The sequence below is a fragment of the Falco peregrinus genome, chromosome 13 (assembly GCF_023634155.1).
Source record: "Falco peregrinus isolate bFalPer1 chromosome 13, bFalPer1.pri, whole genome shotgun sequence".
NCBI classification, from domain to species: Eukaryota; Metazoa; Chordata; class Aves; order Falconiformes; family Falconidae; genus Falco; species Falco peregrinus.
In genome coordinates this window covers 22,589,895-22,615,472 of record NC_073733.1, presented here as the reverse complement: position 1 = coordinate 22,615,472, position 25,578 = coordinate 22,589,895, and the positions used below count along the sequence as shown (strand labels likewise).

At 50.4% G+C, this 25,578-nt stretch overlaps 1 protein-coding gene across 1 annotated transcript; it reads left to right on the top strand.

The window, feature by feature from the left end:
- The first annotated feature begins 1,046 nt into the window (after window positions 1-1,046).
- TBX22 (T-box transcription factor 22) lies at window positions 1,047-8,437 on the top strand. The gene is made up of 8 exons (XM_055818144.1): window positions 1,047-1,406; window positions 1,508-1,637; window positions 1,903-2,004; window positions 2,240-2,414; window positions 2,606-2,770; window positions 3,091-3,155; window positions 3,238-3,323; window positions 6,164-8,437. Exons 1-8 carry the CDS (start codon window positions 1,271-1,273, stop codon window positions 6,772-6,774), a joined length of 1,470 nt encoding a protein of 489 aa, XP_055674119.1. The 5' UTR covers window positions 1,047-1,270; the 3' UTR covers window positions 6,775-8,437.
- The last annotated feature ends 17,141 nt before the right edge of the window (window positions 8,438-25,578 follow it).

Below are 25,578 nucleotides of genomic sequence, written 5' to 3'. Positions count from 1 at the left end.
TTTTTCCCCTTAAGGCTCATCTATCTTAGCTGACCTCCCTGGTGCAGGGAAAGGCAGTGGGTGAGGGCTGTGCAGGGGATGGGTGGCGGAGGCGTAAATACCACTGCTTCCCCCAGCTCCAAAAAAAAAAAAAAAAAAAAAAAAGACTGCCCCCCGGAATCCCCTTTGGTGCTGGCTCTGGGGAGGGCTCCCGGATGTAAAATAAATCAGTGTGATGTGTTCAGGCCTTTGCAGGGTGGGGAGGTCCCTGGTGGGGCCCCCAAAATCACCGTGCAAATCCAGCACAGCCCTTTTTATCTGCGCACCTGCAGGTCTCAGCTGGAGCCCCCCTGGCCTGGAGCCCCCCAGCCCCAGCCCCGGCACTGCAGGGGTTCCCAGGAACTACCCAAGTGGAAAACTGGGATTTCTGCCCCTAATTCAGCGCAGCTGCCGCTGTGGGGCCGCACTTTGAAGTGGAGCCGTGGAAATATCCCGGGGGTGATGCCAGAGCGGGTGGCGGGGGGGCTGCTGCCTTTAAACGAAAAAAACCACAACCCACAAAAACAATCAAACAAACAAAAAATACACACACACAAAAAAAAAGCGGGGGGAGGCAAGCCAGAGTCTCTGTCCAGTGGGGGACACTGTGGCATGATATGCCGGGGACACGGGTAGGGACACACACACAAGTGTGACCAGCCCGTTGGGCAATGCCCCCGGGCCTGGGGGTCACCAGTGCGGCCAGCACGGGCACGGCTCCCCCGCTCCTTTCTCCTGCTCCTTTCTCCCTCTCCTTTATTCCCTTTTTTCTCCTTTCTTACCCCCCCCCCCCCCTTCTCCTCTTCTTTTTGTGCTGGTTCTGGTTAAACGTTATTTGCACTTTTGTTGGAAAAGTGGCCCCTAGTGTGCAATTATGTCAAATTTCTTAGAGTTTTACAATTTAATGGAGAACAGTAACTCTTTTATTGATCCTAGACGGGGCCGGCTCCTCTTCCCCCGCTCTTCCCCTCCACCGCCCGCTCTCCCCTCCCTCCCCCTTCCCCCCCCCCCCCGTTACTCCCACGAAATGTCACTCAATGTTTCTTATGCTCCCACCAGTTTCCAAAACAAACAGTGGAGCCTGCAGCCGCCCGTTGCCTCAGTTGGATGCAAGAGGATCGCGCCGTGGCCGCTGCCCCCCGACGGGAGCCGTGCGGCGGCCGGGCGAGGCTCGCTGGGCACCGGCCGGGATGGAGCCGCCGCCGCCCGCCTGAGCCCCGCGGCCGCCCGGGGGGACCCCCGGCCCCGGGGGATGGCGCTCAGCTCCCGGGCTCACGCCTTCTCGGTGGAAGCGCTGGTGGGACGCGCGGCCAAGAGGAAGGTGCCGGATGGGCGCGACGAGGAGCGCGGGGCCGGCGGCCGGGAGAGCCGCGCAGCGCCGGAGCCGGGTGGGTACAGCCCGGCCGGGACCCCCGGGGCGGCGGGGCCGGCCGCCCCCTGCCCGCCCCGCAGCCCCTCGAGCCGCCCTCTCCTGCTTGTCTTTCCGCAGAGAAGCGGCCCAAGGCCGGGGCCGAGAGCCGGGAGGCGGGGGCCGGGGCGCAGGTGGAGCTGCAGGGCTCCGAGCTCTGGCGGAGGTTCCATGAGATCGGCACCGAGATGATCATCACCAAGGCCGGCAGGTACCGGCCGCACCTCCGGGCTCGCCCGGCCTTCTCCTGCCTTTCTGCTTGCGTGTCGGGGTTTTTTTTGGTTGGTTGGTTGGGGTTTTTTTCCCCTTTCATCCCTCTTTTTTTATATATTTTTCTTTCTTTGCGGTTTTTTCTCTCTTTTTATTGAGCTTGAGTTTGTGTTTGTTTTTTTTCTCCCGACGCCCGTTTAGTTTTCCAACTCCCTTTCGCCGTCTAACCGGCAGTTCTTGCTCAGGACCTTCCCCTCTGCCCGCAGGAGGATGTTCCCGTCGGTCAGGGTGAAGGTGAGGGGGCTGGAGCCGCTGAAGCAGTACTACATCGCCATCGACGTCGTCCCGGTGGACTCCAAGAGATACCGGTACGGGGGGGCGGGGGGGCGCCCCACGCCCCCGCGGGATCCCCCCGGCCGGGCTGAGCGATCGCGGACCGCGCTCTGCTCAGCCCCGTCTGCTCCAGGGCGCCTACGTGCAACGGGGGCTGCCCAGCCGGGGGGGCCGGCGGGCTCGCGTGAACGTAGATTCTATAGAGGGGCGTCGGGGGTGGGGGGGTGGGGTGGTGTCTCCGCCGCCTGACCGCGGCCCGGCCCGGGCCAGTTACGTCTATCACAGCTCGCAGTGGATGGTGGCGGGGAACACGGACCACTCCTGCATCACCCCCCGGCTCTACATCCACCCCGACTCCCCCTGCTCGGGGGAGACCTGGATGAGGCAAATCATCAGTTTCGACCGGGTGAAGCTCACCAACAACGAGATGGACGACAAGGGGCACGTAGGTGTGGGGTAGCCCCGCGGGGGGGGGCGGGGAGAGGGCAGAGCATCCCCCCGGGGGGCAGCGCGGCCGGTCCCTCTCTCCCCGGGGCTGCGGGCTGGCTCCCAGCCGCCTCTTGCACCAGGTTTGGGTTTTTTTCGTTTTCCTGCCCTCTCCGTGCCGGGGGGCTCAGCCTGCCTCTCCCCCCGCAGATCATCCTGCAGTCCATGCACAAGTACAAGCCCCGCGTCCACGTTATCGCCCAGGACTCTCGCTTCGATCTGGCGCAGATCCAGTCGCTGCCGGCCGAGGGGGTGCAGACCTTCTCCTTCCAGGAGACCGAATTCACCACCGTGACGGCCTACCAAAACCAGCAGGTACCGGGGAAGGGGGGACGAGGGGGGCTGGAAAGCCCCAACGGCACCGGGGACCGGAAGATGGAGAGCCCCGGCGGGACTGGGGACCGGGAGATGTGAGGGGACCGGCGTCCGGGAGATGGAGGGGACCGGGGACCGGGGGATGGAGGGCATCAGGATCCAGGGGATAGAGGGCACCGGCGGCACCGGGGACTGAGGGATGCAGAGCCCCGGCGGCACCGGGGACCGGGGGATGGAGGGCACCGGGGGATGCAGAGCCGCGGCGGCCGGTGCCGTCACGCCGCGGTCCCCAACGGCCCGTTTCTCTCCCACCTTCTCAGATCACCAAGCTGAAGATCGACAGGAATCCCTTCGCCAAAGGTTTTCGGGACCCCGGGAGGAACAGGTAAGGCCTGGGGCCGCCCCGCCGCCCGCCCCGCCGCGCCCGCCGCCCCCGCCGCCGCGCTCAGCCCGGTCTCGCCCCGCAGGGGGGTCCTGGACGGGCTCCTGGAGACCTACCCCTGGCGGCCCCCCCTCGCCCTGGACTTCAAGGCTTTCGGCGCAGACAGCCCGGGTGAGTGCCCTTCTCTGCCTTCGCCCGTCCCGTTAATCCCCGCCGCCGCCGGGCTGCGCGGCCGGAGGGCTCCGCGGGGCGGGGGGGGTTCAACCATGAAGATAACGAAGTGGGTCCAGAAAACGAGCCGGCCGCTAGCGCAACGTTTTGGGGAGCCGATTCCACGTGTTTTCGGCCAAAAGTCCTGTTAAAATCGATGTGAGAAGCAGAGCAGCCGCCCCGGGAGGAGGGTGACGGGCTGCCGTCGCCGCCTGGCGCAGTCCACACTTAGACGCGCAGGGGAAAAAAATAACTCACTATGCAGGAGGCTAATTTAAAGTCGGGTTGTTGTGGCTTTGATCCTGTTACGCTAATTGTTTCCAACCCGTTTGAAAATATTAGCTAAAAACGGGGTAAAAAACCTCCTGCAGCCGGCTGCTTCTGGGCGAGCAAACGCCTTGTGCATCGGAAATTAAAATTGTCTGTTCTTCAGGCTGTAGCAGCCAGACAGTCCGTTAGCTCCACAGAAATGCAGAGAAGAGGGAAACGTTTTCCAGGGAAAACGATCTCCCTCCGCCCGACAAGCGCATGTCAGTCTTTTACAGCTCTTTTCCAGAAAAAAAAAAAAATAATCCCAGCTTTTGGAAGGTATTATTTGGAAACTGATTATTCAAAGCGCGGGGGGGTGGGGGAGTAACAGACCATGTGCATGCTGGAGCGCTCCAGTTTGAGTTTAAATTCTCCAGTTTAACTCTCATTGCTGTGCGGAACCCTTCAGTGCTGGGTACACCAAGTCACTCCTATCCGCAGGGAAATAACTGCAGAAATCACCGCAAAAAATCATGCTGCACAGGCATAGAAATGGGGAGACATAAGAAATCAGGCTCGGGAAAAATTAAGAGGTTTACGGGTTATAAAGAGAACTAGGGTTTTTATTGTTACGTATTTAGAAAAGACCTTATGCTAAAAAGCACCTTTTGAATGTGTTTGGCCGGCTGCTACGGAGCCGGCGAGAGGAGCTGATGGGTGGGTTGCAGTGGGGAATAAGAGACAATCTACTGCAATGTTCATCCTATGGATGCTAAAATATTAGAGCTTCCTGGGATATTTTTTCTTTCCCCTCATCTTAATGTAATTGGTATTTTTCTTCAAGGTCAGTTTCCTGGGCTGATGATTAGTGAGTTCTCCAATCTCACTAATAATAAAAATGTATTTCTGAAGAAAAACTGAAAAAATAGAGATCCCAAAGCTCTAAAACCAGAAGGTAAATTAAAAGAAAGCGTGAACAATATGCTGAAGAAAGACTTGGCCACAAACTTAGGATTTTAAAGCCTAGTAGAAACGGCAGAAAGCGTCTGCTCCTTGAGCTGCTCTGTCATCCCCGCTGCGATCCCCATCCCCAAGCGTGTCCTGGAAGTCATGCGATGTTATTGCTCAGGATACCTTGAAGCAAATACTAACGCTCGTTTGCTCTGCTATAGCCAGCTGCGTGGGGCTTCACTCGCTGCCTCGCACTCACAAATACCGGCTCGGTCACATCATGTTACATGACCAAAAGTCCCTGAGCCTTGGGAGGGTGTGAGGCCGTGTACACCGGGGAGGACCGGATCCCTGCCCTGCTGATGTCAGTACCGTAACAGCCGCTGACATCAGCGGGGAAGGGTGAGATGCTCAAGCCAGAAAACATTCCTGGATTAGAGCGACTAGGTGCCGGGTCACCCAACCTGTAAGATACTCTGCTTGCTGGAAGTTTGCAAAATTAATTTGCAGCGTGTCCAAAATCTTGGTGTTCTTCTAAGGTCCGAAATACTCGCAGCTATGGCTTGGTTATACAGTTGATTCTGTGTTGCTGATGGCGTGTAAAGCCTGACCAGATCACATCCAGGCAGTATATCACTTGGAATTAAATGTAAATAGAGAAAATGGATCCACATTCCCTTCCTTTCTTTCCCAGTGACTTTGGTAAGGAATGAAAATAAAGGGGTGGGGGGGGGTGGTGGGGGGGTGGAAACGGTTCTGGAAGAATGCGGTAATGAATGTGCAGCAGAGACATACGCTCTTAAATGGTGTTAGATGAAACCAGCATCTGTTTAGCACCAGGGCCGGCCGCTCCAGAGCATCATTCCCACGCCAGAGCAGCCGCTGCCTCTTTGGTTTTGCTCTTGATGTTGCTCCGGAGGAGCTCTGAGCCGGTGCAGAACAGTGATGTTATACACCAGTGGCCTCAGCAGCGCTCACGCGTGCGAAGCGAGCCAGTGTCACTTTTCTACCAAATTATGAAAGTGTTCATTGATTCATTTCAGAAAGGAGAATGTTAAAATGACATGTGCATTTAAAGTTTCTGGAGACACCTACAGTATTCAAGGGTACGTTTCAAATTGCATGGGAAGCCAAGTAAAATTAGTCAATTCCTGTGAGCAGGAAGGTACAAAAATATTCTCCATCAGGCTGAATACATTTTTTTGTTCTTATATACAAGGGGAAAAAGCTGCCTGTAATTTGCACAAAAAAATAGGAAACTTAAAATAGCAATGACGTACATATAGCAGGGGAAGGTTATCGGTCATGTAGCGGGGCACAGACCCGGCGGGTACCTGTGTATGTGGAGCTGAACTTCACAGTTGTCCTGGTCAAATGAGTGGGATTGGGCATGGGTGAATATTGGTCTTAGACAAGTGCCAATTAACAACAACTAATAATTTATGGGCAGATCTTCCCATTTTCCAGGAGCTGATTTTTGGAGGAGGTTTGTGCTTGGACAGATGCCGGAGCAGGGTGGTGTGGAGCAGGAGTGCTCCAAGGGTTCCTCGGCTGTGAGCATCAGCTAGCCCAGCCTGGATGATTTCTGTTTTCATTTTCAGGCGGGAGCTCCAGTTCTTCACCGGTGACCTCGAGCGGTGGGACGCCCTCTCCTCTGAACCCCTTGCTCTCTCCGTCGTGCTCCCCTCCTACGTTTCACTTGTCAGCAAGCAACATTGGTGTGTCGTGCCCTGAGAGCTACCTACACAACCTCAACCTGCCCCTCTACTACAAGATTTGTCCTACAAGCTTCTTAAGACAACAGTCTCTCATTTTGCCAAGCCACGAAAAACTGGGAGGCACCGACCCGCATCTTTTACCCCACTTCATGGTGGATATGCCCAAACTGTCCTCCCTCGGCATAGCCAATCTGAAAAACGCTAAAGCTGAAGACTTAAACGGGCAGTGTCTACAAGTACCCAGTTCTGCTAGTCAAATGCTGTATGGATTACATGCATCTGGAAACATTTTCCCATCAAGTCCCATTGCTCGGGAAGCACTTAATTGTTCCTTACATCCTCCATATGGCTTGTGTGGCTATAACTTCTCTGTGCCATCTAGACTGATGAATGCAGCGAGCCATTTCAAAGTGAGTGACAGCATTCCGGCTTCTCTGAGAGATGGCAGATGTAATCACTCTAACTGGCACCCGACAATTAACCATTGCCTTTAGTGGAATTATATAATATTTCTAAGCATTGATATGTAAAGCAAGCCTTTCCTTCCTTCGTACCCAAGGGCTCGCTAGTTATTGACTATGAAATACTGCATGGGACAGGAGTGGGATGTCTAGGCATTGCATTTCTTTTGTGGGCAAACGTGTGGGGTGGTGGTGGGGTGGTGGTGGAGGATTTGGGAGGGTCTGAGGTGATCCACAGCGAGGTGATGCCTTTTGGTGATATTTATGTCATGGTTGTTAGGTTAAGAGCAAACTGTACAGTCACCTTTTTGATATTTGCACTCTGAAGTGGGAACGTAGACGTATACATTTCTACAAATACGTTTTCTCGAAACTGTCTCTCTAGCTTGCCTCTAGTTAGCTCAAAGCCCTAGCGAGCCTCTGCTCACCCAACCAGAGTTTTTCCTCTAATTTCAAAGGGACTGTACCAGGCCTGGAGTTGGCAGAGGAGCTGTATTTGGCCAAGTGCTTGAGCATGTTCTCAAGTTCCCGTGGCTTTAATGGGTCCTAATTAATGACATGAAAGTGCCTTGTTCTCCAGGACCCAGACGACTCAGTTATCAGAGTGGGGACATAAATCCAAGTATTTTCTGCCAAGGTAAAGAAAGACAGGGTAGAAGATGGATGTGTCCCTACCTTGTGGGGATGAGAAAGTGGAGCCTGATGCAGCGGTGCCCCAAGAGCCCTCCGTTCCACACTCCTGCTCCCGGGGATCTCTGGGAGGTGGTAGTGCAGAGCGGCACCAGTGCTGATGGCGAGGTGAGAAGGAACAGAGGATGGGGGTCACACATCTCCCCCATGGCGAGAGCTCCATGCTGGGGGATCTGGCAGATACATCTCAGAGAGCTGAGTGGGATGAAACACCTCTGGGAGCCCCAGGGAACACAGAAGGTCCATCTGGAATCACATCCACCAGCCTGTGCCCGAGGGAAGGGACAAGGTTGCTCCTGGCTTGGTCCCATGGGAGAATGCAGATCCCTTCTGGAGAGATCTCTAAGGGCTCCAAAACATGAGATTTTCAATTCCTTCTGAAAGCCCTGTTTGTTTTATTATAACCCGTGGATACTCTTGTTATTCCTGTTAATATTCTTTAGCTCCCAAGGGAACAATATAACCCACAATAAGATGGGGCACAGGTTTTAGTCTTTATTTGATCAGTGCTCAGTCCCTACCTAAAGCCAAATTTACTACCTGATATTTGACAGAGATTTGGAAATAATGATTCACTGGGACCGGCTGCATTTTGGGATTAAGTTTAGAGAATCCTGTATTTACAAACATAATGCAGCACTGTGTAGGGATTAAGTGCAGATTGAAGAATCAAAATTGGTAGCAGAGCTTTGGGTTTATTTTCATCCCTAACAGACAGCAAATTAAGAAAAGAACTAGCAGTATCGAAAGCTGTTACAATAACAAGAAGTCAGACTGTTACTTTCGTGAGACTTTGCTAAAAATCAGACAATGTTGTTTTCCCTAATTTAACTGCTTTGAGTATTCACAGAGCCCCTGGCGATACCAGAATGAAATGGTGGGCCGTGCTTGCCTTGCTAAATGGTCTGTAGAACTGTAAAAATGAGCAAACCTGCTTTCTTGCCCTGATTCTTAGCAGTTTATTTCACTACTTTTATTAAAAAAAAAAAAAAAAATTCATTCAAGAGTCCTTATTTCCAAGCCATCCCTCACCACGGGTAGGGGCCGAGTTCCCGTGGGTGAATCCACTGCAGGGGCTGGGACGGGCTCTGCAGATCTCTGCAGATCCCTGCAGATCCCGGCTCCCCATGGGCCGAGTGACCAAGTGCCGCCCCCCACATGTGGTTATACTTTTGGGGAGCTGGAAGGCTCTTCCAGATCAGTCACGGATTCGTGGGTGGATGCGATGGGTAACTTCCAATTTTCCAAATATTTGTGGTTGCATAAGATATTCCAGAGTTGCTGCCATGAGCTGGTGATCCAGAAAATTGGTGTTTGTCTAGTTAAAATTGTGACTGATAATGACTAGAATAGATATTTTCAGTATGGACAGTTTTACAGTGATGGCTATTTAAATTGAGATCATATACATCCCATCCACTACAGCTGAGCAAATGCTCTCTTTGACGGGACCCACCTCATTGCTACTCCGAGCATGTTTGCAGCTGGGCATGGAGCTTCCCAGAGCCGCTGCTCATCCTGTGCCTTTTGGCATGAAACTACAGACCCGGCACTGGGGTGCTGCGCTCCCGCAGCGATGCTCCGCTCACTCCAGCCGAGTCGGGCTGGGTTTTGATGCGCCTGCGTGGGTCCCGTAGGAGCCCTGTTTTCGCCACCCTCCCCGGTCACAGCCACAGGGAAAACATGCCCAGAGCCTGGTCCCTGCAAGGTACCTGCGGGTCCCTTGGGTGCCAGCACTGAGCTGCGGGCAGGATGTGGCACCCATCAGAGCGGCACAGGCAGACGCATGGATCCCAGTGTGCTCCCTACGAGAGGTCACTGCAGCGCGAGAGGCACCATCCGACCCGCGCTAGCTGAGGTCCATCTCTATTTCCTTTGCCTTTATCTCTCACCTTTATCTTTTCAAAAATCACTGTAACAAATGACAGAGATGCCGGTGGTATTTTCAGGCAGTCTAGCTCTCTCTCTCCATTCCCCGTGGTCACCCGGTGCCGGCTGTGGCTCCTTGCCCGCAGGGGGGGCTCGGCTGCATCGTTCACACCGTAACACTGGTCGCTCTGCTGACACGGGGCAAACTCTGCCCCATACAGTGGGTAACCTGCACGCTGCTCTCTGGGGGTGCTTTGCAAAACGGCTGCTGGTGATAGGCGAGCGGCAAAACTCGTCAGAGTAAGTCAGCACAATAAATTATTAGTCATTAAATGGAAACTGGGGGAATCGAGTCAATATTTCAAGCAGGACTATGCGCCTATAAATACAAATACATCACATGCTGCTTTGCTGTGCCTCCCGTGGACATTACTTGACAACCTGGGGCAACCGCAAAAGTTCATAGTTCTTTAGACTTCGGGAAGGGACGCAAACACGCACCCAGTGTCACAGCACTGTTTTTAAATGGGAACAGGGAGAAAATAATCAACGAGGTTAAGATTAAGCTTGCTGAACAATCTTTGCTATTAGTCATTTGGGAAAACAAAGAGGAGTTTGAAGTTACTCGGAAATGTCTGATCCCATTTAGAGCGCTTGGCAAATAAATTTGGCCGTACCAAGGGCACTGTGTCCGTACGCGACGCTGGGACATGGGATGGGCTCAGAGCTCAGACAATGGGAGGTTGATGTAAAAATCAAGGAGACAGAAAACCCCAGTGATAATGTTTTTAATCAAAGTGCAGTTACTATCCAGTTTCACCCAAATTTAATACACCTATTGGGGAAGGCAAACATGTAGAGGGACCGTCAGATGTAGCTTTTTGTGATCGAAGTGCCTTGGTTTACATTTGATCTTCTGAGGTTTGGTCTGTAATTAGATGATAATTTGTATCACAATTATGCAAAACAAACGAGAATTGGAGAGCAAGTTAGACCAGAAAAAATAAGCACCCAGAACATTTGAAATGCATCCAGTATTAAAATGATGTACATGTGTGGCTGAGGCCGGGGGGACATGCTGTTCCAATAAAGCTGCAGAAAGGGAAAAGGCCGGTATCGGTTCCTACAAAAGTTTCAAATGCTCATGTTTACAAATTTGTATTGCACATTAATATGTAAACACAGGCTATTGGAAACAGATGACTCCGCAATATTTACGTGTGCTTTCTTCTTAGTTTTGGGTGTCTGTTTGCCTCCTAGAATACACGAAGTATGCAGTGACTCTTTTAAGACACGGCTCAGAAAGCCAAAGAAGAGAGACAGCATCTGAAGGTGCACTGTTGACAGGGGCAGTGCTGCGGCAGCTCCTGGCCCTGGCTGTGTTTTGGGTACCAGCTGCACGGGGGTGCGTCCCCCGACTCCTCCCAGGCTTGTGCCACGAGCCGGACTGCACTTCGCAGCGCTACAAGTGGTATCTCGCTCCTTGGTGTTTACACACTGAATGTATTTCACAATTTTCCTCATCCCATGTCACTCAGAGGCACTGGAGTCATGTCATGCGGCCACGGCATCACCCGGCCACAGCAAGCAGCCCCATCCACGCCGGCTCAGCAGCCTCTGTGCTCCACCGATGCTGCAGTCACAGAGCGCTGGAAAAACCCCAGCTTTTAAAATATAAAGAGTTATTTCTTATAAAATAATTTTGAAAAGAAAAACCACCTCCCTTGCAATGTCAATAAAAGCTTGTGACTTGTGAATCCCCTTTTCTTTCACTCGTTGGTTTGCATTTTCGGGTGCGAGCTCCAGGCACCCCTTTCTGCGCTCGGCTGTGTCTGTGCAAGTCGCAGCCTCCCAGCCCCCATGGAGTTAAAGCTGGTGTCGGACAGCCTGGATGCAGCAGGCGAGGGTGTTGGGAGTTATACCGGCTGCAAGGACTTTTGCAGATGTTGGGTACGACACTGCAAGCTGTTCATGCTTAACAGAGCCCTGCTCTCCCCGAGGTCGTGTCGTTTCTGAATGTTATAGTTATTTATAAACTCACTTCTTCCCCCTGTCCCTTCGGTGACGTTCACAAGAAGGACCTACCGTCCACTGCCATACATCAAACAATTTCCTCCCAGATCGCTTATCCTAAAGCACCAAGTTTTAAGTTTATTGTAGCAATTAAGTACAAGAAGCAGTCCAGGTTTTGTGAAGGACCCTTTGAGCTTATAAATCAAACAACACAAACGAGCAAGTAAAATTCAAGACCTTTCTGAAGAGGAAAACACCAGCGATAAGGGAGAAATCCCAGGAAAAATAATACTTGCTGTCTAAGGAGGCAGATCCTGAACAAAACCAGAGAGGGGCTCGGGATGGCTTCTAGCGCTCTGAAGTCTGAAGATATATTAGATGCACTAAAAAGTTTTTCAGGTATTTTCCCTTCTTTTAAAAGCCTCGCTCTTTCAGGTTTTTAGAGAACGGCTTTTTGGAGAAATTCACTTTTTCCCTCTTGGCACTGGCTCCAGATCTCATCTTGGAGCTGGGTCCCAGCTCCAACAATTTCCTCCGGGTCCTGCCCAGCAGCTGGGAGCACTTAGCAGCTCATCCGCCCCGTTGGGCTCACCTGCCTGAGCGAGCCCTGACAGGTCCATCTGCTTCCAGTCAGGCCTGCAAATAAAACAGGGCCTCGACTCTAAAAGGAAGAAAAGAGTAATGGACCTGCACGGTTACTTAGAGTTACTCTTGCTGTTACTCCAATGATGCTCCAGGGATGGATACTGCCTCCTGCCCCGGCTGCCGGTCCATCTCACTGAGCTGCTGCATCCCTTCACCATGGACCTTCAGCCTGAAACCAGCAGAAATCCTCTTTTTTTTTGTTCAGGTTTGGGAGGTGTTGCTGTTGCCCTCACCAGGAGGTTTCAAATACACGATATTAACCACCAGTCAGCGTCGCTGTGGGAAACACCACGATATCTGTTTGCACAGTCGGATGCTGCCCTGGCTGTGCCCACCTTACCCCAAGCACTCGGTGGTTTTAACCATCATCTTCTATCATAAGTTACTTTAAACAACTTGGAGTTTCTGCTTTTGATGGGATGCTAAATGCACAGCAGAAACCCCCCTGTATGTTTAAGGCAGTTTGGTGAATTTGGGGCATGGGATTGTGTGTCGTGGGTGACTTCAGTGCCAGGACAAAATAGAGCGATCCGGGAGGCTGGACTGGTTTATCCTCAACTGGCACCGTGATGCTTTCCATGCAGATAGCCATTTTAAAATAAATAAATAAAAAAGAGCATAAATCCAGATACAGAGTGGCATTACAAGTGCTGAACTGTTCATAATACTGTGTTAAAACTAAGAATTTATATCAGGCAATGGAGCACAAGGAAGGCAGCTTGGAGAGGTCCTGTGAGCCCCAAAGCTGTGGGGCCGGTCGAAGGCAAAACCTCCCTGTCTCAAAGGCACCTTCAAGTGAGTCAAGTAAGATCCCATCCTCTTGCAGGACTTGAGGTAGGGGCTGGAATTTGGGTTTTTTCCCCACAACAAGAGCATTTTGCATCTTTCCCTATGAATATTTGCCTGGAGCTTTAAAAGCAGGAGTGTGAGCCACAGGCACCGCTGCCTGTGTACAACAAACAGGTTTCATTTAGGTTTACCCAAATACCTGCGTTTCTGCAGTCTTGCAGTGGTTCATTATGTATGAAAGTGTTAATAAACTTAAAGTGGAGAACCAACCGTCTTCAAAATAAATTGATCACCAACCTTTTTTCTTCCATGGAGTAAAAGCCCTGCTGACTGCCCAGCCCTGCTCAGGACATCGGGTACCGCATGTCTCCATTTACCAACAACACTTTTAACTTCAGCCCTTTGCTGGATTCTTCTTTTATCTTCATTAAAAGTCTTACTGTAAAATTAATCAAAGTTGATAAGCTATTTCCTGTATCGTATTTCTTCTAACGTTATCAATATTGCTAATAAAAATATAGATTGAAACAGCATGTTGTAATGCCCAGGATATAAGCCAGATCCTGCTGCAGCTCAAATAAATATGAATTCGGCCTTTGGCTTTCATAAAAGCAGGATAATGTCTCTATCTGGGCTATTCTAACGGATAACATCAGCCCCCTTTTCTTCGCTTCTCAATACTACCAGAATTTAAGAATTTAGACTGGTAGAAGAAATGTAACTCTAGTTTCCTGGAGATTTTCGAGATTAAATGAAATCAAAGTAAAGCGAAGCCCCAGACTTTGTTTCCAGCTGAAACAAAACCTGACATTCCAAGAGCCTGGGCGCTCTGCGAGGGCTGCCGCTTGCCGTGTTGGGTGCTGCCATCCCCCGTGGGAGGCTCCGGAGGGATGTGGAGGGGAGGCCAGGGGAGAGCTCACCTGGATCCTGCCAGCTCCCGGGGCTTCACCCCCCTTCCCAAGCCCATGTCCCCACTTTCTGAGGTTGTTGTTTGGGTGGGTTTGTGGGTGCTTGAGAGGCATGCGTGCCAGTGTGTACCTCTCCCTAGGACTGGCTCCTCTCACCACTTTGAGGACCCTATGGAGAGTCCAGATTTCTTCAATCCAGCGTGTATGAACGGTCCCTCCGAGAGCACGGCCTGTCAGCTGCTGCTCCCAGGAGCGGGGCTGCCAGGGGTGGCTGATGAGACAGCAGCAGCGCCCTGCGCCAGACCTCAGCTACCCAAACCACCAAAAGATCACTGATTTTTAAATTGGTTTTGAGTATCATTTGTGCAGCTGGAGTCATGGACCATAAAAAGGAGGAATTTCACTGGGTAGGTCTCCTGGACACAGAACAGAGCAGAGGATGGAAATGAGATCCAGCTCTGCTCAAGCTGAAATTTTTCAGAGGAGATGGCGAGTACCTCTGCTAGCCATCACACATCAGGCTCGTGGGGCAGGGATGCTCCTGCATCCACTGGTGGCTCCAATCACCCCGCGTTGGATCCGGACCCTGCTTAGGCTCCCGCTGGGCAAATTGTCTCCAAAACTTGGAAGCATGTGGGTCTCCTTGGGGCTGGAGCCCTCGCCAGCCAGAGCCATGGCTTGGTGGTAGCAGGGACCGGGTCAGTGTCCCCGCAGCTCTCCCCATGGATTTGGTTTGCAGCAGGTGAAAGAAAGCACAGATGGGTGATTTTCAGATAATTTTTCAGTTAAAAAAAATATTAATCAAAACATCCCTGGGGTAGGGGAAAGCTTTTCAAGTGGTTTATTTGCAGTAATTGGGCTTGGTCAGTTTTGATCTCAGTATTCCTGCCCAGACAGCCACGCTCACCCCAGCGCCAGCCCCCGTCCTGTAGATTTTTTTTTTTTTTTTTCCTTAAAATAGGACACACCTGTGAGGACGGCAAATTTCTTCAAGACATTCCTGATCTGGAGCGTATTAAACCGATATTTTTGTTTTGTATTTTTGATGATTTGCTCCAGTGATAACATAATAGCATGATATTTTGTCTGGGACTGATTAAAACATTTCTTTTGATCAGCACAGCAGATTGAAACAGTTGTTTATTACTGGACAAAACTTCGAGAATAAGAAGAAAAGAAAAAAAGAAGAAAAAAGAAATGGCTCTGGGTGGCTGTTGGGTCTGCTTTTCACCAGGGGTGTTTCCTTCGCTTTGGGAAAATTCTCCATTCCAGCCGGGGCTGGGGTTTGGGAAGTGAGACAAGGGAAGGGCGATCCATCACGCTGATGGACAACGGCTGAAAACCTGGGCAGTGGCTGTTAAAACTACACGTGTGCTGAGTAAAATTCATTTCTCCCTCTCAGGACACACCAGTCGCCCAGATCATAATGAATTAATTTCTATAAGCAAATCTAATGTTTGCTAAAAAGTTTGTCCTTGTAAGCTGTATCAATCAGTGCACGCTTCCAAGCTACCTAAATTGGGAAATGTAAAACTGAAGTCAAAACTTCTCATGTTTTTGCTTTCTGAACCGAAGGCGGTCTCATATTGTGACTAACCTGCAACATCTGAATGTAAATGTGTTATTTTGGTTTAACTCCAGCTCCTATAACAGCTTTCAAGGCTATAGATTTTAATTACATGAATATTTTTAATAAAATCCCCTATTTAACTGCTGGCACGACTGTAAGGGAAAAAACAATAATATCTGGCTCTGTCTCTTTGACAGAATAATTCTTCAAGTTACATTTGCCACATTCGCGCAGCTGCGACCAATAACCCTGCTGTCTTTATTATTCTGCTACGATATGAAATTAAAATGAACTGGAAATGTTTATGCCGCAAATGGCGTGCAACACATTAAACAGATAACGCCAGCTAAGGTTTTGCTTAAAACAGGGGGTTTCTCCTCCAGCAAGGCCGCTCTGTAACTTAATCCCCTTTTTTCCCAGGCAGCGGAGATTGCTGCTCTGCCCAAAGCCTCAGACACATCACAATATCTTCATTAAAGAGGAATTACTTCCATCTCACCATCCCCAGGTGCCACTGAAAGCGGGGCTTTGTTTCATGTGGCCAGTTGCAATTCCTGTGTTTATATCAGCGGATTCCTTCGCTTCACGGGACGTTTGGAGATAAAGCTATTTTGGGTCTTGTTTGCTTCCCCTTGGCTTTTCCCCGCAGCGTGTTTATAAGTGGCGTATTAATTCCTCGGTCATGCCTTTGGTATTTTTCACCACTTTAAAAAAAAAAAAAAAGAAAAAAAAGAAAAAAAGACCCCATCTCATTTGATCATCTCAACATACTTTTTGCTTGTTTGCACCGATCGATACATTGAGGTAAATCAAATTCTTTCAGGCTGTTAATTCTGACGGGCTCTCGCCCCAGCACGTGCACCTGCCCCGTGTTTTCCTTGCAAGGGGACACCTCTCCCCAGCAGACAGCCGCCGCTCAGGCGCTTCGCCGGGAAATGCCGGGGCTGTGCGAGGCGACTCGCTGACATGTGTCTGCAAACCCGTCTGCAGGACGCGGGAGCCCTGGGGCCGAGCGGGGCTGGGGGAAGCGAGGGAGGCAGAGCTGCAATTTCGTAATTTGTTTCGTGTGTCCCTCCATGTCCCCGCGGCGCAGCCCCAACACCGTGTGGGTGCACCAATAGTGCTACGGAACAGCACGTGCTTCACTGGGGTGTGTTCCCAGTGCTCCCCACATGATGGACCTTCACCCCACGCTGCTCCCTGAGTGCCACCACCACGTGCTGGTGGTGGGTCCCCATCCCTGCTGCCACGCTCCCAGGCTCCCAGCCAGCGAGTACCGCTCTCCCCTTCCTGGGCACCACGGGGCTGGGGGTCACAGAGCTCAGGCGGTCCCTGCAGGTTGCAGCAGCCCCCTTGAAACCCCCAAACTCTTATGGGTGGTGAAACGCCCTTCCCGTGGACGGTCTGTGGGTTCTGCACCTGTGCACCCAGCCTCCCTCCTTCAGCAGCATCCCCCGGTGGCGCGCTCTGTGCTGGGATGCAGCTGCTCTGCTCTGGTATTTTAAAGTTACTGTGTAAAAGGCACATCAGTGTCCTTGGTAGCTTTTTGTTTCACCCACCATGCACTGAGTGCTCTTTGCCTCTGAGATGATGAAAAAAATGATTCAGCATCTCCTGGAGCGATCAGCTCTGCCAGTCAGTTTGGCTTTATAGCATCATGGCTTCGTTAACAGCCTTCACTGACATGACTAAATCCATCGACCATTTCATTAATTGGTTAATATTTATTATCTGTCAATTCAGCGCACTTGTTTCCAGCTCTGTGTCCTGCCAGCATCCCGATCCCACCGTACTAACACACTTCTTCACTGAAGCAGTGGAAATGATTTATTATCAAAATGCTGTTTTGCACTGGTGGTGTTGAGAGAAAATTATCCACCGTTCTAGCAAATAAAAGATAAAATGGAGTTGTTCGTTCAGAGGGTTAAAGCAAGAGAAAGTTTTATTTGGTTTTGAAATACAGGCTTGAAGATAAAGTTCATTGATTTTAGCTTACAGCATTGACTTGTCGTAGAGGACTTCTACCTTCTGTGACACAGGAACCCAGAGGTTAGTATTTCTCTGATTTACATGCTTTCCACTATGGATTTGAGGCATTTCACAAGAAAAAAATAATAGTCTTGAATGACCGTCAAGGTGAGAACAAGGACTGCTGAAAGCAGCCGGGGCCAGCTTGCACGCTACCTCCCTTTGGCTTCCAGCACTCACAGGAGCAATTTTAGTTTTTAAAAACTCCAAACCATCAGGAAAATAGCATCAAAAGCACAAACCAGAGAAAGCTGGAGGGGAGCGGAGCGGCTTCCTCACCTCATCGCTCCGTGCGGAGCCTGAGAGCATCCACTGTGCTGCCAGGGCACCTTCATGGGGAGCTCCCAAATCTGGAATTGAGATTTAAGGAGGAATTTTGCTCCCCGGGCAGCACCAGGCTGCCGCTGCCCGCAGCTCTTAGCAAACAGCCCCGCTCCGGCGAGGGGCTGCCATCTGGCCCCTTTGTTTTTGCAGTAACCTGTAGACATTTAACAATGAGATCTGGGTTATCACAGACCATTTGCCTGAGTTGGTTGTTTTTTTCCCCCTCTTTTTTCCATTTGTTTTGGTTTTTTAATCTCACTTTGTAGTTTGCTTTGCTCCCGGTGCAAACCAAGGAGGTCCTCCAGGAAATCCCCACCCCTCACTTCGCCTCACCGCAGCCCTTTCTGTCTCCTTTTGGCTTGGCTTTGGACCAATTTGATGCAGAGGGATTGTAGCAGAAGGCAGAAGCAGGACCCGCTTCCTCCCCATCTTTCCATTATTTTTTTCCATTGCACTTGTAAGCGATGACAGCTACTGCAGGCTGAGGTGACACCCCACCTTGCCAGTGTCACCCCACAGCTGCTCCCAGGCTGCAGAGGGTCAGCACCACCCAAACCCAAGCCCATTGCGAGCAGAACTGAGCTCAAACATAGTGATGTTGGCATTGCCTTTGGCGTGGAAGTATAAATCCCCTGGCATGGGTTTGGAAGAGCCCCTGCTCGGTTTCTGTGCGGGCAAGGTGAGGGCAGACCTGCCCAGGGCTGACAGTTTGCATCTGCAACCTGGCTAGGATACGGCTGAAAGCCAATAACTTCAACAGAAGCGTACAGGACTGAAGCAATAAGGTTTTTTTCAGTGATCTCAGCCCTTCCTTTCTTCCCGGAGTCAGAGGCAAGAGCAGGAGCTCAGCACCCTCTGTTCGGAGGTGGCCCGTCACAGCGAGGGGTGACGGATGGTGCCATGGGCACACTGAGCCTGCTGGCTGCCCCTTCCCCTGCGCTCTCGGCAAAGAGAAAGCTCTGCTCGGCTCTGCTCTGCCAGCCAGCGAGTGGCTGCCGCACCGGTGGGGTCACGCAGAGGGTTTATCTCCATCCCCCAGCACAGACCAAGCCGAGACCAGTGCCACCACAGTGCTCCTGGTGCTGGCAGGCGGTCTAGATTGGAAGCAAAGATCCTACAGCACAAAATATTCCTATCCCACCAGCCACCAACTTCTCCATAGCATCCTTCCCAAATACATTTGAAGCTCAGCAGTGATCAAGTGATTTTCTCTGCCCAAATAATGTTCAATATCTAGCGATAATCAGCGGTGGTGGTTATTATATGTGAAGTTGCCATTTCACGACATGTCCATACTATTTCAGCTTTTAACACACCAAATTAGTAGAAGGCTTAAAAGTTTGACTGCTGTGAGTTATTAATTTAATATTAACTACTTGTTTGATTCTTGCCACTGACGTTGGGACAGTCCCACAGACAGCAGCTCCCATTAACCATTAATCCACTGATTAATTTGTTTGGGGAAGCTCTTTGGGCCTTTCCACTGCAGCATGCAGCCACTGTACCATCTGTAATATACCCGTGGAGTGAATTCCCGGGGGATTTCTGCTCTGGAAGAGCTGGGAAGCCATGCACAGTGCCCACGTCCTTTTGGCACTCTTTAAATTGCACTTGGAAAAGAAACCAAGAGCTCCTTGCAGCATGCCTCTGCCACGGCCAGCCCGGGAGCTGCAGGAGACCCATCCCACCCCAGGCATGTCCCGGTATCGCCTGTCCCCATCAATAAGCAAATTTCTGAGCTGATTGTTAATTATCTGCTGGGAAACGCTGTTTGCTGCTGTATGGTGCTGGCTTGAGGAACGCAAACGCACATTAACTTTGCTTTAATATTTTGGAGCGTTAGGGTGTGTCGCTCATGGTTCCTCCAGAGAAACCCAACCACCTCTAGATAGCACCTGCAGAACAAGAAATCAGATTTAAAAGAGCACATCGCAACTTCGGCCCATTCTTTTTGTTGGGGTGTTTTTTGTTTGGTTTTTTTTCCACGTTGTTCTAAGCAAAGCAGGGTTTAATTAACACCCTCCGAATGGCAGCATAAATCTCACCGGCGAGGGAAGGTGGCTGACTGTGGCGCGAGCTGTCAGCAGCTCCCTGTGATCTGACAGGGTCCAGCCAGCGCTTCCCCCACCCTGACCCTGCCTGTCAATCAGCTTTCGGGGGTGAAGCCCCTTCTCGTCTCTTTGGCGAGGAGCAACAGCCAGCTACAATTTTGACCAGCTGTCATTTATCATTATTTTGGGGAGGAAGGAGCCAGGGAGGCACTCTTCACCTCGAAGGTGCGGGCAGAGCAGAATTTGAGATGATGGGTGGGGATTTCCACCGGCACAAATGGGAATAAGACTTGGAGCTTTCCAGGCTGTACCAAAAATAGCAAACCAATTTCAATCTCAATTATAGCTCGGTAACCCTGGAGTATAATTCAGAAGTCAGCTTCTAATATTTCAATTCAGGATCAAGAATAATATTCCACTTCCCCCTCCGCACCCCAAGTGATTTTCATTTCATAGGGGCTAACCTCGACTCGAACATGTGTTTTGGTGAGATACTAAAGGATATGAGTGTGCTAAAGAAAATATGTGGAAAAATTATGTAGAAATGCCTGTGTTAAGCTCTGCAGAGGAACCAGCTTAATAATATGGCTCATTCTAGCAAAATATTCTATTTATCACAGTAAAATGCGATAAATGACGTATTTCATGCCTGCCGCACTCAGGACAGCAGGAACTGCTTTCTCCCTTTGGAGCAGGCATGCTTTCAGGATTACATCTCCTGCAAACACCAGCACATGTAACGTGTCCCGCTAAAGTCACCTGCAGGGACTCGGTGCCCTCAGCGGGCTGTGCCAGCAGTGCCCGTGCTGCTGGGGCAGGTGACATCTCGCCGACTGTAGCTCGCGTTTCTAAAACACAGCAGCAAAACTAACAGCAGGCAACTGCTTTATCTTCCTCGCGTATCCGTGAGGGTCCCAGGTCAGCAACTCACTGGTATTTTTGTATGCAAGTGTAAGCGGGGTTGTAAGTGCCGTGCTGGAGCCAAGCTTTCGGGAAGGTGGCCAGGCTGTTCCCAGCAGCCAGAGCTCGCTGCCTTGGCTGGAACCACAGACACGGAGCTTTGCTGAACGTGCCTGTTCAACCTGCGCTGATGTATGTGGGTCAGCGGCGCTGCTGGGGCTTACGAGAAGATACGCAGCAGCATCACACCCTCATGGCTGAGGTAGGCAGTGACCCCTGGAAACGGTGGGAAGGCATCAGGGAGAGAAGCAAAGGGCGATGGCTGTCGGTGACGAGTCAGTCAGTGCTGCACAGTGCTCTCCTGGAGATACCCACCCCCGTGGGCTGCCTGCCCCCTGAGAGCGAGCCCAGCACCGGGGCACAGCTCGAAACATGGCCCCTGCCCACACCGTGCTCCTCACCGCCCGGCGAGCAGGTCACCTTATAGGGGATGGTCTAGTTCAGATGTGACCGGCGAGGGCCTTTTTGTGCCCATCACTACGATCCCTGCCGTGCAAGTGATGCCTTTCATTTATTTGTGTCTGAAGCTCCTACCAACAGATCCTGTGGAGAAGAAAAAAAATGCAACACCACACACCCCCACCCCCCATTTACTCTACATTTTGGAAAACACCCCCTTTCTTCGGCTTCCACTCAACGTTATCGTTCCAATAATAAATTGCTTTAAGAACAAATAATTAAAAAAAAGAAAACCTGAAGGATGTTTTCTATTTTAGAAGGTGAGTCTTAATCAGCTCTCGTTCTGATGACAAAGGAAACTGGCTTTATCATCTAAACTATCATTTTATTTAGAAACATATTTGTCGCTTACATGGCTCACCTGTGAGCTCTTCTGTGTGATACTTCACATTGAAAAAGACGAACGAAGAGATTGGTCCTTGGGGTGGGAAGAGCAGGACGCTGGAGGTACAATCTAGGTACGTGCTCTTCCAACTGCAAAACACTGGTTTTTCCAGCCCTTTTTCAGTCTGTCACTGGGGACTCCAGGGGCAGAAAAAGCTCCTTCGGGATTTTCCCACCCATAGACCTTCCTGCAGCTTCGGCTCATCCCTCCCAAAGGAAGGACGGCACACGAGGAGGTGCCCCTTCCCTGCATCTCCCCTGTGCGGGAGGAATTATTTTTTTGTTACTTAATCATCTGTAATTATCTCCTGGAGTAAATTCTGTTGGTGCATCAATTTTCAAACACAACAGTCATTTTTATCAGTCATGTTTATTTAATTTTAGCTGATTAGCACAGAACCTAACAAGTGGCTTAGACTAACAGTGTGTCACTGCCCAAGTATTTTGTAGGTAACAAGAAGACATGGAATAGCGCACATGTTGCTTTGTCTGCATTAATCTATTTACATTGTAATTCTTCAACTGTTTTTAATGGCCGGTTCAGCTGGAAGCGATTAGTTGTCTAAATTAAAGCCACATTTCTCACTTTGTGCACTGGGAAGGTTTTTAGCTGTTGTCTTTTCCTTGCTTTTTGTTTTCCAAATCAAGACAGATACCACTTGAAAATGCATGAAATCTTATTGAGGGGATTGATCCGGGTGCTTGGAGCCGCGTTCCTGTGTATTCGTCTTGAAGCCAAGTACTTGAATGGGCCATGAAATGGTGTGTTTGAAGTTGAAGTGTGCAGCAGGGCTGTCAGCACGGCGCTGTCTCAGGCTGGGCAGGAGCTGACCCAGCAGCTGGGCTTCAGAGGGAAACTTCAGGGCGGCTCCGAAAGGAGGAGAGGAGGAAAGCAAGACCAGAAAGCGCTGCAGACACAGTGCAGGACTTCCCAGGCTGTTCTGCATGGGCAGTAGCCCTTTGTTTATACATTAGTTAAATTAACAAATATGTTTGTAATGCAAAAAATAATTTATATAGAACGTCAGACCATGTTGGATCTCATCCTCTTTTTTTTTTTTTTTTGGTGCTTTACAGGGAAAAAAAAAGAAAAAAGTTACATTTGCAAAGCAGTCATGAAACACTTGGAGCCAGCTTGGCGCTGCTCCCGGACTTGCTCAGGTGCTCGCTCCATCTCCTCTCGTCTCCCTGGCTGAAGCTTTTCCAGGTCTGGCCCGAACGCCATGCTCTTCTCCCAAGACTACAGTCAGATAGAAGACGTGCCAAGTCTCCCAAGAGCACCTCAGCTCAGCCGTGGAGGCCCAGAAGGCCCCATAGCTGCGCGATATTGCAGTCAAACGTCTCCCACGAGGTTTGGGCCCTTCATGCAAAGTGAGGGTAGATCGTTTCCCACCCAGCATCGCTGCTGGGAATTATTTTGTACTCAGCACGGTGACCATGCCCCCATCCGTCCCCAGTGGCAATGGTGTACGAGGTCAGCGTGGTGGCCATGCCCACACTCATTCCCAGTGGCAGTGGTGTTGTACCTTCTCCCTGCACAGCTCTGGGGGTTCAGATGAGCTTTTGCCTGTTGGGAGCTCCGGGAGCCTTCCTGGCTTCCCTCTGAGCTGCGTTACGGCCAGGCTGAGGCTGCTGGGACCTGCAGTCGCAGGTGAGGGGTGTTCCCGACGTGCAGACCTGGGGCTGCCCAAGGTAACCTGCAGCCAGATCTGTGTCCTCCTGGTGGCACAGCCATGGTCCCTCTTGGGAAGTATCAAGTGAAACCTGTTGGCTTTGTCCTTTCCCAGAGCAACGTTACTGGTGCTGCAGGGCGATGCCTACCTTAAGGGAAGCAAAAAGGTGATGACGCTAGAAGGACTCCCACATCCCACGGGAAATGCAGGGTGAGCAGATGAGGATTCGGCTGAGGACACAGCACCAGTTCAATGTACCTATTTACCTGCAACAGCTGCACGGAGTCAGCTCTGCTAGTACTGCCTGGTGTGCACAAGAGCCACACTCGCTGCAGAGCCCCTGAGAATTTTTCCTTAAAAAGTACTACTTAATATCACTTTTCTTAAAAATAAAAAAAATGCTGTCCACGCTAGCTGCTGATGAAGGTGAGGAAAGAAAAGCCCCACTGTGCCCTACATTGAGTTCAGAGCATCCCGTAAGGTGGTACCCAGGGCACCAGCCTGGGAGGGGGGGGTATGGGGCAGGACACACACACACACGCCCCCGAGAAAACAAGGTTTTTGAATCGTAACCTCCCATGGTGGTGCCTGCAAGGGCTGTCGGGCAGGCTTCAGTCTGGGCATCTGAACATATTTTGAGATGCAATAAAGCAATAAAATAATAAAAAAAATTCCCCAAAACTCACACATGGTATAGTCCAAACCGAGTCTTCACTTAAGTCAATATTAAAACCAAATAAATCAAGTGTTTGCACAGATTTATACCTGAGGAAGTGCTTTTCTGGTCACCTGGGCAAGCAGGGTGAGAGGAAGGCAGGCTGCTGGCTCCTCTTCCTCCCCTCTTCCCAGCCGCCCCCAAGCCCAGAGATAGCAGCCCCAATCAAGAGTTTTCTGCCTTCATCAGTTTGTCACAACCTGAAAGTCCCTCAAATATTTGTGTGTATTCAATTATCCGACCTGTCGCATCTGTACCTCATTACATGCTCTAGCTGAGCGCCGCGCGGGTCGGGTTGCGATGAGGCAAAGGTCAGAGGAACCTCCAGCCCGCATTTTGCCATCAGTTGATTATTCAGATAACAAACAACTATCCCAGAGACTGAGGGCTTCTCTGTGCCTGCACACAGGACACTACCACTGTAGCTGAAGAACAGAAGATAGCCAGCTCCTCCTGGCTACCCACTGCCCTGAACCCCTGCAAAATAATAAAGCAACCAGATGGTATTTCTTACAGCTCGGTGCGCCAATGGAACGGGGCAGTAGCCTTCTTGCTCCGCCATGTCTTGCTTTTAATATACTGCCCAGAATTAATCAAGCAGTTTAGAAGCATCCTATATCAGTTCTGCAAAACAGAGCTTAAATGATTTACTGTCAGATTCTTTCAGCTCCTGTTAGACTCCTGTTTTTCTTTCATGTGGGTAGCAGAGGTCAGCAGCGGCAGGAGATGCATGCTTTCACTTTGTCTCACATTTGCTGCTGTCATTCTGATCCTGCTCCGGTCCCCGCAGAGCGACAGGATGTGTTCATGCTCACAGCCCTAGATGCTAATTGATTTTAGGGAGCCCATTCATCAGTTAAATTTAGTAGATCACCCACCAGGTTTGCTGTTCACTGTCAAAGGTAATTCAATTAAAACTCCAGAAGTGTGACTAACTATTCAATGGTAAATATGTTTAGCAGCTGTGTTGCTGTATCTTCTCCATCCTGTTGTGTCTGTGAACCAGCCCCAGCATAGCATGTGACCGAGCCATATACCTCAGCTGATCAACGTATGCAACAGTTTTGCAGCAGTGCCAAAAAATTAAGTCCAAATGCCTTCTTCAGTATGCAATGACATGCAAATGTCTAAATGTAATAGCTTCAGCAAAAAAGAAAAACCTCAAAAGCGTTGAAAGGCAGCAGTGGCTACAATGGTTGAATTAACTCCGTGCATCTATAGGGTTTTGGGGTTGTTTTAAATAACTTTCAAAAAAATCAGATTTGGATTTTCAAACTCATTGATAGTTTGGGATCACCTCACCCTTACTTGTGAACACCTAGTTTCCCCTTCGCCATCAGTCAGAGTTCATACCATCTGATATGACTTTATCCCATCACTGAAACTATGTATAAATCAGAGAGACGTTGCCGTGCTCTCGCGGAAAGATGTTTCTATTAACCACTGGAAGTGGGAAGCCTTGCTGCATTCCTCGTGGCTGACAGACCAGGCTTTGACTCTTCTTGTCTGCTGGCATCGGTCACTCATATGTGGTTTGGTAGTAATTAAGCGCATCATTAGTGATGCCATTGCACGCCGTGGGACAAAATGCTGTGTCTGCTTAATAGATTAAAGGAAAATGTTATCTGAAAAGCACAGGTAAACAAGACACACATCCCTCAACCTTTCACCCTTGAAGACCACGGATCACATCCCACTAGAGCGCAAATAAATAGGAGACTGGACTCCCTCGAGTCACTGCTGGTGGGTTTATACTCAC